Genomic DNA, 14,230 nt, shown 5'->3' with positions numbered 1-14,230 from the left:
GGGTTTCTCTGTGTAGCTTTGGAGCCTGTCCTGGAACTCACTCTGTAGACCAGGCTGGCCTGGATCCACCTGCCTCTGCCTCTGCCTCCTTAGTGCTGGAATTAAAGGCGTGTGCTGCCACAGCCCAGCTCATGATTTTTTTTTTTTATGTTTCTAGACTCCAATATCATCTCCTAGTCCCACATAATCCCAAACAACAAGGATTCCAGTTAAGAATCCCAAATTTAGTCCCAGCGAAGTTCCAAGTCTCCAGTCCACTTACTCTTCAGTGTGTGCCCAGATTTCATAACCACCCACTTGTCACTTACTGAGAATGGACTTGGGCAATGGAAACAAGTCCCCATACTTCTGGTTGAAACTCCGAGCTAGATCCTGAACAAGTTCCATGTGCTGGACTTGATCCTCCCCGACAGGAACGTGTGTGGACCTTTAATAAAACACAGACAGAAAAACTCACCAAGGCTCCTTCTTAGCCGGAAATGGTATTGCAAGCAGCTGCATGTCCTGTGTCTACTTCACTATTGGTGTTCAACAAATGTTCACCAACTACAGAGGGAGCACCGAGACCCGAGTCTTTATCCGTGTGTCAGACAAATGCGGAAGAGATGTTTGTCTACTCTGGTTCTGCTTCGCCCATCGCAAAGGAGCGCAGCCATCAACACCAGCATGACGGGATCTTGCCGGGAGGGAGCCGTGGCATCTTCAATAGCACATGCGCTGTGCATAATTGTATTTAAAAGCCACTTCTCATCCCTCACCCAGCCAGCACAGATTACTCCAGCCTAGACCAGATGCTTTTTACCTCAGAGCTGCGGCTCACACTTGAAAGATACCCCCACCCAGCCTTCAAATTAGAGATGGCAGACAGCTCTTCCGGCCAGAGGTTTCCCTCCTCATCAAACAAGAAATGATTTGAGATCTTTCGGCAATATGCTTCTTCATTTTCAAGTCACTGTAACAGGAGGACAGTTAATAGGCCCTGGGAACTTAAATGAAAATCTCAAAGTACAACATAGATGGGTCTTAAAGTCGACGTGGCCCAAAGAAAGCAAATTGCAGAGCATGTGAGGACTACACTGACATTTATGTAAACTATGAAAGTATATATTCAAATGCAAAAACCTATTTTCGTAGATGCACAGGTCTGTAATGATTAGAGCAACCTGGTCAAGGCTGAAGCTGTGGTTCAGTGATTCAGCACTTGCCTCATACGTTTAAGGAACATGGCTGAATCTCCAGGACTGAAAGACAGATAGCAATGATGATCATGATGATAAGAAAGAAGGGGAAAACCAAGACATACCCAACCCCCCTTTATCGCTGTAGCTGCTTTTAGAGAGGGGAGAAAATGATTTGAGGAAAAGAACTAAGGAAACTTGACTTTTATCTAAAAATGTGTATTCATTAAGAAATGAGAATGTTCGGCCGGGCGGTGGTGGCGCACGCCTTTAATCCCAGCACTCGGGAGGCAGAGCCAGGCGGATCTCTGTGAGTTCAAGGCCAGCCTGGGCTACCAAGTGAGTTCCAGGAAAGGCGCAAAGCTACACAGAGAAACCCTGTCTCGAAAAACCAAAAAAAAAAAAAAAAAAAAAAAAAAAAAAAGAAATGAGAATGTGAGAAAAACCCCACTCAGAACGTAGAGAAATCTATTTATGATGCTCTCATTCCTGCACGTGCACTTCAAAGCATGGAATCCTGGGGTGGAATCTGGGAAGCATGCCCGTGGGTGGAGACAGGTGATTTCAATGCTAAGTGCTTGGCTGTGGGGTTAGGTTTGCTAGCAGAGCTACAGCTTCCGATCAAGGAATTTTAATTTGGAAGAAGCAGTGAGTTACCATCTCGAGTTTCTCCCTCTTCCCAAGCCTTCCATCCCTCTGTAAACTGAGATAATGATGGAACTATCCTCTTCCAGCTGTTTCTATGGTTACCAAGAGGGAGCCCCTGATAATAAAGGCTCAATATATGGACGCAAATGATATGATAACTACCCGCTAATGTTTGATACGATGAAGGACGGAATGTCAAGAGAGAGACGTATATGGCCTTATGGGAGTCATACTGATTTCTCAAATAAGATCATCTTTATTTTAATGGCCAACTCACCCATTGAGAAAACAGAAATCCCAATGCTCAACCCCAGGGATGGCCACAGACCCGGTGACAATCCAGACTTGGGTACAAAGTATACGTGAGACCGACAGGCGACTCCCAAATATAAACTATTTTATAGGACTTCTGAGAACTCGGCCATAGGAAAAACAGAAAGTGAGTGACAAGGTGAAGGCGTGGCCGAGGCTGTGAATCAGGAAGTGCTTCCTCCGTTTCTGAGGTCAGCAAAAGTAGATCGGGGGAAGCTGCAGAGGGCCGGGAGAGCTAAAGGCACCAGAGCCGAAGGCCAGTGGCTGAGTGAGTGGAATAAGTGGCATGGCTATTCTGTCCCCTCTGCTCAGCATGGGCTCCTCTCTGGGGAACACAAGCCCATGGCCTGCCTTTGTCGATTTCTCTTCGGCTGGTCTCCGCTGCTACTCTTACCTAGTAATTATAGTGAGGCCCATATGCAGAGGTCACCTTGGCTCCCCCAGCCCAAATGAGCCAACAGAGCAGGTTAAAAAGCAATTACAGTAGCCCATAGGAAATCACAATGGACTGCAACTAACACAGAAAAAACAATTACCATAATCAATACACTTTAAGCACATCAAAATGAATATTTCCACATGTCAAAATGGTTCCAGACTCACAAAGCCACCCCACTAAAGAGAAAACACATTTGGTTTCCACAATGACGCTGTGTGCGTCTTGCCTCATGTCGGATCCCCGACTCTTTTCTTATGGTTCTGTGGGGTTTTGATTTTTTTTTTTTATGACAGGATTAAAAACATTTTAATTTTTTTCACCTGGTCCTGTTGCTCCACGTGGCGTTTGCATCTGACTTTGGTTTGTTTGTTTCTGGTCCCTCTTCCCTCTGCGGCCGCTGCCGCTTTCACCTCCTGTAATTTATCTTGGCCTTTGCTTCTCATCCCTTGAGTTCACACTTTACATTATTCAGTCTGTCTTTGATTCCACTCACTTATGGGGCTTATTCTCTTCACGTTTTCAACCTCTCTCCTCACAGTCTGCCTTTCACTTCAAATAATTTAGGGCTGTCCTTTTAAAATTTATATCCGACATAATGATATCCATATTAATACGTCCACTCTTTCTCCCCTTCCTTTTATTCCCTCTCACCCTGGCTGTGCTTTCTCAGACACAACATAAAACAAAAGTCTTTCATAATTTTGATTGTTATAACTTCTGTCACATAATAATGCCTCTGATCTTCTTCTTTGGTGACTGAACCGTTTTTTTTTTTTTCTTTTGCTTCGATCCTTACTGCCTCGAAGTTTTCTGGGGCTCCGTCCCACCCCTTTGTCAGCATTAGTGTCCAGATGAATGATCGTTGCCTATGTGGACCTGCTTTTTCCTCCTTGCTTGGCTCTGCCTGTGAGGTTTCAGAACTGTTGCCTTTACTCAGCGGGCTGGGGAAGGGGCTTGGAGTTGTCTGTACTGTCACGAAGGGTCGGCTCCCCCTCACTGATTGCTTACTGGACACGTTGCCATGACTCTTACATTACATTACAGCAATTACTTTTAGATACTGACACTCGTTAGAAACTGAGCGGAACTGTCACTTCTCACTAGTCCTCTCCCAGCACTGCCCACCTTATGCAAGGCAACACCACAGTAAATGTGTGGTTACCCCCGACACATCACTCGTACATATTTGATCTACTGTGACGTCGTAGGTCTTTTTCTTTCCCGTCACTATCGTGCCCTAGGCTGGAGAAATGGCCTCTGGACGGACTTCCCAGCTGCTGTTCTCCTTAAAGCCATCCTCGAATTTAAGGTTTCCTTTAGAAAGCATTGGTGACACCCACTTCACTTGGTCCTTAAAATACATAGACAGCTTCCCACTCTTGGTGGAGCACATACTGGCTTGTCTGTTGTCAACCACCGTTCACTCCGCTCTCTTCGAGCTCCCAGTTTCCGGGGCCAGAAGCCCGAAGAGTCCATGCCCAGATGGCCTCCCGAGGGAGTTTGGTTTGATGGAGCACTGTGCCCTCTAGCTATTCCAGAAAGACAGAGAAGAACTGCCTGTGCGGGCAGTAGGGTGGAACACCATCGGGGCAGCAGCTTTCAGGACCTCGGAAGACCCCAGGACAGACATCCTGGGCTCACTGGATGAAGTTTAGGAACCTTATGATTTTAAGACCTGCTCTAGAAACGCTTACTCCCAGAAGAGACACTTCCACCCTCAGACAGCGGGACGACTCTCCTGGAAGCTGAAACCACTGAACTGAAATCCCAGGCCACTTATTCTTCTGTCTACTTTTTTTTGTTTGTTTGTTTCTTGGCTTCCTTTGTACTTTAAATGTCCCCCAGAGATCACGTGCTAAAGGCTTAGTCCCAGTCTTTGGTGCTACCGGGAGATGTGGAACCACTCAGGAGCTGGGCCTGCTTAGAAAGAAATCAGGTCACTGGGGTGTGGCCCTTGAAGGGGATTTGGGGACCCTGGTCTGCCTCCCTATACCTGCTTTTGGTCACCATGAAATAAAGCAGCTTTGTCCCACCATATGTTTCCACTATGACATCCTGCCTCACTCCAGACCCAAAGCAATGAAGCCAACCAATCACGGGCCGAGATCCCTGACACCTGAGCCAACACTGACTTACCACAGGTATTTTGTCACCGCAAAAGAAAGCTGGCTGACAGTTTGGTTTTCTACTTACAGTTTTTAAAGGCCCACCTCCTCACTCTCCTGTGTCATTACAGACTTCTCTCTCTCTTTTTTTAAACATTTATTTACTCTCTCTCTCTCTCTCTCTCTCTCTCTCTCTCTCTCTCTCTCTCTCTCTGTGTGTGTGTGTGTATGCATAGTATGCTTGTGGTCAGAAAACAGCTTGTGGGGGTCAATGCTCTCCTTCCATGTGGGCTCTTAGGCTTGTCCGTAGGTTGTCAGGCTTGGAGGTGAGTGCCCTGCCCTGCTGAGCATGCTCACTAGGCCCATCTTATCTTCCGATTTACAGTCTTGGCTGTTTCTCCTGTTTCTCAGCTCAAATTCTTGGGAAGCATACATAACCTGATTAGTGAGGTGATCACTCTGTCTATGCAAAATTATCAGATTTCCCCTGAGAGTTATTTCTCTTTAAAATTTAACAATTATTTATTGTTACTATTTATTAGTAGTGTTGGTGGTGCCTCACACACACTAGGGAAGTGCTCAGACACTACACTACCTCGACCTGAAAGCTAATTTCTTCATGTGGAAAATGGGGAGGGATATCACCCACCTATCTTATAGATGGGGACATTGCTTACCTATCTTTTTTTTTTTTTCCTTGGTTTTTCGAGACAGGGTTTCTCTGTGTAGCTTTGCACCTTTCCTGGATCTCACTCTATAGACCAGGCTGGCCTCGAACTCACAAAGATAAACCTGCCTCTGCCTCTCGAGTGCTGGGATCAAAGGCGTGTGCCACCACTGCCCAGCTCGCCCACCTATCTTATAGATGGGGATATCATCCACCTGTCTTATAGATAGAGATATCACCCACCTATCTTAGAGAGCTGCCATGAGAATTTGGATGCCACGTATCTATCAGTTATTAGAATGCTCTAGGAAAACACTGCTCAAACCTCGTCAGTCTTCCCTTTAAGGCGTGTACAGTGGCACACCTAGAATTGTTGCATTGCATATACACCTGCTGAATATAATAAATACACTGTGTGTATCTCTCCCTATATATGTATATGCATATAGGAGGAGAAACAAAAATAAAGAAAAATAAATATTTACTTAATGTGTGGCCAGCTATTTATGTTTTTGAGAATTTCATGAGGATTATATTTACATCATTTCTACTCTTCCTTCTCCCCCAACTCTTCCCACGTTCACCTCAGCTCTCTCTTAAACTCATGACCTCTTCTTCTATAATTATTGTTACACACACACACACAAAGACAGACAGACAGACAGACAGACAGACAGACAGACACACACACCCTCCCTCCCAACTGATTCCATTTAGTGTTGCTCCTATGTATATGTGTTTAGGACTGACCAGCTGGGATTGGAAACTATCAGGGGGCATGTCCCTGGAGAAGACTGATTCCCCCTCCCTGAGAAGTCATTAACTGGCTAGAGCTCTTCATCTGCGGTTGAAGTCATCTAGGATTTCTCCCATTCACATTGGTATGTCATCTGGCGTTGTCATTATGCAGGCCCTGTTTAGGTGACCATATTGTTGAGGTGTCATGGGTAAAACTTCCCTGTCATGTCTAGAAGACATTATCTAGCAGCAGGCGTTCTGGTCCTCTGATGGCTAGCTAAATAAAATTAGGCATTCAGATAATTAAGGAATGTATAAATAAAAATTAAGAACTTCTGCTATTTTTGAGTGTTCTGTCTTCATGTATCTTCTATTATTATCATTATTATTTTGATGGTGCTAGAGACTGAATCTAGGGCTTCAGACACACTAGGTAAGCTCTCTACTACTGAGCTACATCACCTACCCTCTTTTTACTTTTATTTTGGGACAGGGTCTCACTAAGTCACTCAGGCTAGCCTTGAACTTGTGACCTTCCTGCCCAGACTGATAAACAGCTGGAATCACAGACCTGCACCTCCAGGCTTGACTTAAATTTCTGTTATTTATCATGCTCTCTGAGTAAGATAATCTCAGCTCTCCATTCCTGAGTTCCTTAAACAACTCCTATGGAAGCAATTACACATGTCTTTTATAAGCCTATCTGAAGCTGCTTCTCCATTCCTTTCCTAGTGGTGTTCTCTGGCTCACCATACCACTCATTCTAATGCTGACCTTGACAAAAGCAAATACAAAACCTATATTTAACTTGCACCAACCTTTTATGCAAAGGCCACACAGACTTTCTGGGGGATAGAAAACACAGATATTTTACCCATCCTTCAATCTATCAACCTACCTATGTTTATAATATAAATATTCCTAGACATTCTGGCCATGACTTTTCCCAAATACAGAAGTACGTGAAACAAAACAAAAACAAACAGAAAATACTCCCAACTGCACAGGCGGTCTAGCCTGAGACTAGACAGAAGAGAACACTGGGTTGTTTTTCTTAGAAAAGGGGCATGCAGATGTCCACATCTGTAACCCAATCCTGGCATTAGATCTGGCAGGTAATTTCCAGGCTAAGGAAGGAGACCATCAACTTGAAGACAGAAATGCCTACCTTGGACTAAACAATAAGTACTTTTATAAGCAAATCCTGCTGATGTTGGAGGTAGACTGAGACAGAGAGGAAGCCAGTAGAAAACTTTTATGTTTACCTGCCACATGTGAACCACTTACAGTTTTGTGTATAATATGAGCACATTCCCAACCTCAGACTTGACTCTAGAAATGGCAGCATGCAAAACATGCTTTGAGATTTTAGGAAGCTGCTTTACTAATGCCAGTCTTCTAACAGTGTCCTCCTATATCTACAAACCAGAGTCTGTATCAGGTGCTATCAATCCTATACAATTTGCTCAATAACTCTCAGAGGTGTCCTTGTTCTTCTAATTTGTAAATAAAAAGACTGCAATATCATTTTGCCAATGGATTTTGGGCAACTGATAAGAATATATATCAGTTGCCTCTTGCCACACTTTCAATTTTTTTGTTTTTGGTTTTGTTTTTTCCAAGACAGGGTCTCTCTATGTAGCCTTGGCTGTCCTGGAACTCACTCTGTAGACTAGGCTGGCCTTGCACTCACAGGGATCCACCTGCCTCTGCCTCCCGAGTGCTGGGATTAAAGGAGTGTGCTACCATCATCCAGTAACAGTTTTAATTTTTGCAGCATTAGTTACCTAAAATCAACTGAAGCCCAAAAACATGCATGAAAAATCCCAGAAATAAGCATTAAGTTCTAATATGCATGTCACTGTAAGCAACACACTGTCCTCAATCATCAGTCAGCACTTCCATGAGGACTGTGCACCTTGATAGCTACATGAGCTCTCCCATCAAATGGCCACAGCTTCACAATGACTACGTTACATCATACCGGTCCCAGAGTGCACAGATAGTGTTGCTGGCAAATCAGATACATGGAAGGGAAGTGGTGAGAAGATGAACTTTCTCAACTTAAGGAAAAGAAACCAATTATGTATTAAGATTGCTCGAATCTATAATAGAGACTAATCTGTCTGAGAAATCACAGAGTTGGAAAAAATTAAGTCTGTGTTAGTTTTACCAAACTAAGAAGCATGCTAACCACTTAACACCACCCCCTCCCCGCCTCCCCACTCCTTCAGCTCGCTGATGTCATCAGACAGCATGAGAAGCACGCAGGAAACAGCAGCACAGAGAAATAAACTCAGAGAGGGACCTGGACACAGGGTGTGTCCAGCTACCCAGGGGCTGAGGCAAGAGGAACACACATTTGAAGCCTGTGTGAACTCAAGGCCAGTCTGAACAACTGGGCCAGACCCTGCGTCAGAAGCCAAACACAAAAATGGGACTGTCAATCTCTGGCCGTGGTAGGGTACCTGTCTAGCAGGCATGAGGCCCTAAGTTCAGTTCCCACTAGAGAAAACAAAACAAAACAGACGTAGGCAGAGAGCCCACACTCCACCATTAGGGATTATTATTATGTATTAGTATCACCTTTACAGATTAGCCACTAGAGATTAGTGTTCTGCCTGTTCTTGCCCACCGTCCTCCCTTCTTCCTTCTATCTCATCATCTTCTCCCTTCCCCTCCCCTTCCCTTCTCCTCTCCTCTTTTGCTTCCTGGCCACATGATGAGCAGTTCGAGCGACTACCTATTTCTGGTCGCTGCCATCTAGCACCCCACCGGAGACTCAAAGCGACAAGCCTGCCTGATCTTAGACTGGGAACACCCCCAGGACTTGGATCCTGGCTCCACGTCTTACTAGCTCCTGTGACTCTGGATTTGCTGCTGACCACTCTGTGTCTCGGCTTCCTCTTCTGAAGAATAGGGGCAACGATGATCAGTTTTACAAGGCTGTTAGGTTTCACACACAGAGATGACTTAGAAAGGTCCCCAGCACATAGTAGGCACTCTGCACTAGATCCAAATAGCACTAGCGTTACAGATTTAGTATGCCGCGCTGACTGGTATATCTGATCCCTTTTGTAGCTCCTTCTCCACAAGTCCAACCTTCTCCTGAAGAGTTAAAGAAACTATTGTGTGGCACATGCCTGCAATTCCTGCACACATTCACATGGAGCCTGGGCTACACAGTGATGGGAATGTCGTGCTGTATGCTGTGAATATGTGTTTCTCTGATTTGGTTGATAAATAAAATGCTGATTGGCCAGTAGCCAGGCAGGAAGTATAGTATAGGAGGGATAAGCAGAGAGGAGAATTCTGGGAACAGGAAGGCTGAGTCAGGAATCACTAGTCAGACACAGAGGAAGCAAGATGTGAAGGCAAAACTGAGAAAAGGTACCAAGCCACATGGCTAAACATAAATAAGAATTATGGGTTAATTTAAGTGTAAGAGCTAGTCAGCAATAAGCCCGAGCTAATGGCTGAGCAGTTTTAATTAATATAAGCTTCTGAATGATTATTTTATAAACTGCTGCAGTATCTGTGGGGCTGGGCAGGACCAGAGAAAAATTCAACTACAACACAGTGAGATCTTGCCATGAACAAACAAAGGACATTCACACACACACAGCCCCTCTCTTCTCAGGGTGAGAGTACATAAGCACAAGACCAAGGCTGGCCTCCCTCCTTACTTGTAGCACAGAATGTCTGCCGCCTGCAGTACTGGGTATGTGAGTAGGCCTACTGTCCCATCATGCTTCTGCTTCGCAGCCTTAGTCTGTAGAAACAAGGAGAGGAGAGAAAGAAATCTTATTTGAACCTGATTATATTGCTCAATTAGGAAACTAAAGGAAGCAAAGTGTGATCTGGAGCCACCTGTAATAACATCTATTTCAGTCCCCTTTTAGCAACTCCAGCATCATCTGGCTGCTTATCATGTTCATGCTCCAGGCTCCAGGAGAACTAAGAGGGACTTTCTACCATTTGTATGTTATTTTATTTTTGGAGCTGGGGCAAAGCCCACCCAAGCTTTACCACTGAGTTGCACACATGGTCTCTTGCCCCAGGAGGGATCCTGTACCAACCACCTCTGTTTCACTGAGGACAAAGGGATTTTCTAGATTCTAAATCAGCTACATTCAGAAATCATTACAAAATTAAATTTCTCAAAGTTAACAGGACTCAACTCTGCCCCTTATCACAAATGTTACTGGGTGAAGTTCATAGAAGATTAATTTAGAGAAGAGTAATTTGTGAAAAGAAACAAAATAACCCAATTTTTGAAAAGCTGCTACCAGGGCAGGCAAAACAGCTCAGTGGTTAAAGGTGCTTGCTGTAAAGCCTGACAATCCAAGTTCTATCCCCAGGACCATATTCTGGAAACAGAAATTTCCAGCAAGTTGTCCTCTGGCCTCCACATGCCACTGCTCACCCTGCTCCCACACAGAATAAATAAAAATGTTAAAAAAAGATTAAAAAATGAAAGCTGTGTTGCATTAAATTTACAGATAAATTTCTACTTATTTACTTACTTACTTACTTACTTACTTACTTACTTACTTAAGTACTTACTCACTCATTTAGTGTGTGTGCTCTTGTACCTGTGCAAGTTGGCATGACTGAAGGCACATGCTGAAGCTTGCATGTAGAGGTCAGAGGACAACTTTTGAAGAGTCCGTTCTCTCCTTCTGCTGTGGGTTTTAGGAATTGAACCAGGCTAGTGCTGAGTTGTCTTGCTGCCCAATTTGTGGATATATTATCACTATTATCTTTATTTATATTTACTTATATGTGTATGTGTGTGTGTCTGTGTATGTGCATGCCACATGTGTGTAGGTGGCCCACATAGGCCAGAAAGAGGGTGTAGGATCTCCTAAAGTTGGAGTCACAGGCTGCTGTGGGTGCTGGAAGACTCAAGACTCCTGAGCCATTTCTCCAGCCCTGCAGTTTTTATATTAGCATATTGGTCCTTGTAGTCACAAAGGAAGTGAGGTGATGTAGAGAACACTAGTACTTACTGAGTGCTGTTAATGTGCCATAGATGCTTTACCCATCAACGCTCCAGGTAACCCTGACCTCAGCAACCCTGACCTTCACACAATGCTTCTCCTGTGCTCACTGACCTGATCGGAATTGCCCTTAGCATATCTTCCCAGGATACTGAAATTCTGTCTCAGAGAGCTTTTTACCCTTAATTACTAGGTTCAGTCAGAAATTAGTGGTATAGTGTGTACTAAAACAGCAAAGCCTTGCCTAAAATTGAAGTATGTTAGAGAACCCTATAAAACCTTTGTTTCCAATTGCCGGCACGTGGTCAATCTGCAGCATCGTCATTAGTGTCTTATTTAATACTGGTTCTTTGAACATCCACAAGACATCAGTTTCTGTTGTAAACAACAGGACAGAAGTTCGTTTTTCCTAGTTCTGGATGCCAGGAAGTACAGGATTAAAAACAAAGTCGAGAGCTAGAAGAGAGACCCCCTTCCCACAACCACCTCCAAGACCGATCGGTTGTGCCTTCTTTTGTGTCCTTATTTCCTTGCTATGGGAGAGAGGTGAAGGGGCTTGCTTTAAAACAACAATCCCACTCATGAGGGACCCACCCTTCCCATCTGACCACCTCCCAAAGTCCCAGCTGCTGGGAGTTGGGCTTCAAGGTGAGGCTTTGGGAGAGAGGCACCCATGCACCCAGACCACGAGGTCCAGGAACTGGCACTGTAGGAGGGCCTCTCTCTCTAGTTTAGGGAATGACTTCTGAAGAACTACTTCTGAGGAAACCAATGGCCCAGAAGACATGCTCAAAAGTAGCTGAAACTAAAATTAGTGTTGACATAGTTGGAGCTATCTACTTCGAGTTATCCAGTAGCAAAGTAAATGTCAGTAAAGCACTATGAATTATTTAACTTATCTTTCTTAGTGGCACTTCTTACAACAACAGTCTTAATTTTCTTCTGTGGATTTGAACTAGGCTCAACTTGTTTAAATGTTAAAAGTGTTATCTCTTCTCCCCACAGTGAAAACCTTCTTTCCAGGATGCTTGTTAGTTCCAGTGGAGATGGAAGGTAACATCAGGGAACAGCATTCCAGAGATTCTAATTGTTCATTAATTATAATGCAGTAGGTCACAGTCATCACCAAGTCTATCCAAATATAGATAAAACAAGTAACAAATAGAGTTCTGAAGGCAGAAGGAGTCTTGGTGAACCCTTTTATATTTTGCTTAACACTGTGATGTAGAGAGGTGAACGATGCTGGTCCAGCCAATAGTGAGTGGCAGACCAGGGTGGTGAGTGAACTCAGGACTCCTAGGTCCTGGCACAGCAACACACAGAAGCCTTCCTTTCCATTAACATGTCCTGGCATTTACCTTCCACTGGTGTAAATGCTGCAATCGAGGCAGTCTGACCATGCAGGTGAGGATCCAGCTTAATTGAGTGTGTTCAGACACCTAAGGGGGGAAAATAATGAAGGAGGTCAATATCTTCTTGCACAGAAGCAGAACTATCAGACAAGACGCATTGGCTGAAATAGTTGAGAATGACCCAAGTCAACATTATTAAAAGGAAACAGGTAAAGGCCTGGGCTGTGATTTCTGACATATAGACCCTTAGGTCAAGGAGAAGAAGTTATAAAAAACAAAACAAAACTGTGGGAGCCCACAAAGGTTTCCTAGTGAGATCTAAGCTTGCTTTACACAGTAGGGTTGCATTAGGGGATGGCTTGACCATGTGCATGGTTACCAGGTGTTTGAGATGGCCTGCACTTGGCTGTGCTGGGAGGAGGTCTTTTAATCCACCCCTTGGCATTCCTTTAAAAGCCCTTTAGCAGAGACAGAAGGGGCTGGTGGGTTTTGACCCAGGCCCTCCCAAGGCTATCCTGTGTTTCTAACTGTCTCTCCCCTCTATATTTCTATCTACATATTTCTCATTTCTCCCTGCTCAAGAGCACCCCAGGAGAAAAAGTAGGGGTGCCACCCCACAAAACAAAAAACCCAAACCAACTAATACAAATACCAGTCTATTGTTTAAGTCCTTAACATACTTAGCAAGGAGGTAACCATGGATGTTACAGTATCTTCAATATGGATTCCACTACATCTTACAGTATCCATCCCCGTGAAATGCCAGGCTTGTCAATAAATTCCTCTCTCCTCTCCCTCTCCTCTCCCCTCCTCTCCTCTCCCCTCCCCTCCTCTCCTCTCCCCTCCCCTCCCTCTCCCTCTGCTCTCCTCTCCTCCCCTCTCCTCTCCCCTCCCCTCCTCTCCTCTCCCCTCCCCTCCCTCTCCCTCTGCTCTCCTCTCCTCCCCTTCTTTCCCCTCCCCATTTGAAGTCCTCTCTGACCCTCTTTAAATCCATGAAGATAGCTACACTACTTATCACATAGATGGTAAGGAAAGGCACCTAACTCCAATGAAAAGCTTGGCCTGTTCAGATCGGCAGCGATGAGAAAGTGGTTTGGCTGCCTCACCTGTCTTCCAAAGGGGAGTCTTAAAGATCCTAGTTGCTCTCATTCTGACTCCTTCTCCATCTTCCACCTTCATTTCATTTTTGTTTTGTTTTGTTTTCCTGGCCCCCACCACTAATCAACAAGAAAATAAAAACTCTCCTCAACCTAGTTTGAATCAAGTTTAATCAAGTAAGCAAAACCTGGCAACAATTGGGATGATTCTTGGGTCCAGGCCACATTCTAACTGATGACCTAGAATGTGAGTCCTAAGCATCCCATTTCTGGGCCCTGGGGATTCCGAGTCTATTGATTGTGGCATTCTGTGTCCATATGATTCCCTTAAAATGCAGAGACTCTTGCCAACTCTGCAAAGTGGCCCCAAATGTGTTCTCTGTGGGTTTTGCAAAGGGAAGACAAAGGAATGGGGATGAACCAGCTCAGGCCTGTTTCACTAGCAAGGAACCAACATCTGGAGTAAGACAGTCTCTCTCTCTTTTTCCCTTCAAGTCAGAGAGAAGAAGAGTTGTTTTTCACGTGTTTGACAAGGCACCGCTTTTCAAGTTTTGCAAGTGGCTGGGTGGAATCTGTCATCTTTCTTCTAAGAGGCATTTGGGTTTCAGTGAAGGCAATGGCCATGACAGCCCAGCTCGAGAAAGTCGCTGACGGCTGCTGTAAACAGACAGTGATGGGACACAAACAGTAA

The 14,230-nt window shown here is 44.6% G+C and overlaps 2 protein-coding genes across 5 annotated transcripts in view; one reads left to right on the top strand and one right to left on the bottom strand.

Moving 5' to 3' along the window:
- The window catches only part of LOC143273932 (2-Hydroxyacid oxidase 2-like), a 393,436-nt gene that overhangs the window by 60,040 nt on the left and 319,166 nt on the right, over positions 1–14,230 (top strand). The window lies entirely within an intron of this gene.
- Wars2 (tryptophanyl tRNA synthetase 2, mitochondrial) overlaps positions 1–14,230 on the bottom strand; it is an 88,209-nt gene that overhangs the window by 5,131 nt on the left and 68,848 nt on the right. For all 4 annotated transcript variants that reach the window (XM_076574703.1, XM_076574704.1, XM_076574705.1 and 1 more), the window contains 3 exons: positions 12,449–12,529; positions 9,774–9,859; positions 309–427 (listed from right to left, as the gene is read on the bottom strand). In XM_076574703.1, coding sequence (XP_076430818.1) covers positions 309–427; positions 9,774–9,859; positions 12,449–12,529 — 286 coding nt within the window. The remainder of the gene's footprint in view (positions 1–308; positions 428–9,773; positions 9,860–12,448; positions 12,530–14,230) is intronic.

This window comes from Peromyscus maniculatus, chromosome 6, assembly GCF_049852395.1.
Source record: "Peromyscus maniculatus bairdii isolate BWxNUB_F1_BW_parent chromosome 6, HU_Pman_BW_mat_3.1, whole genome shotgun sequence".
NCBI classification, from domain to species: domain Eukaryota; kingdom Metazoa; phylum Chordata; class Mammalia; order Rodentia; family Cricetidae; genus Peromyscus; species Peromyscus maniculatus.
This window is presented reverse-complemented; position numbering and strand designations above follow the sequence as displayed.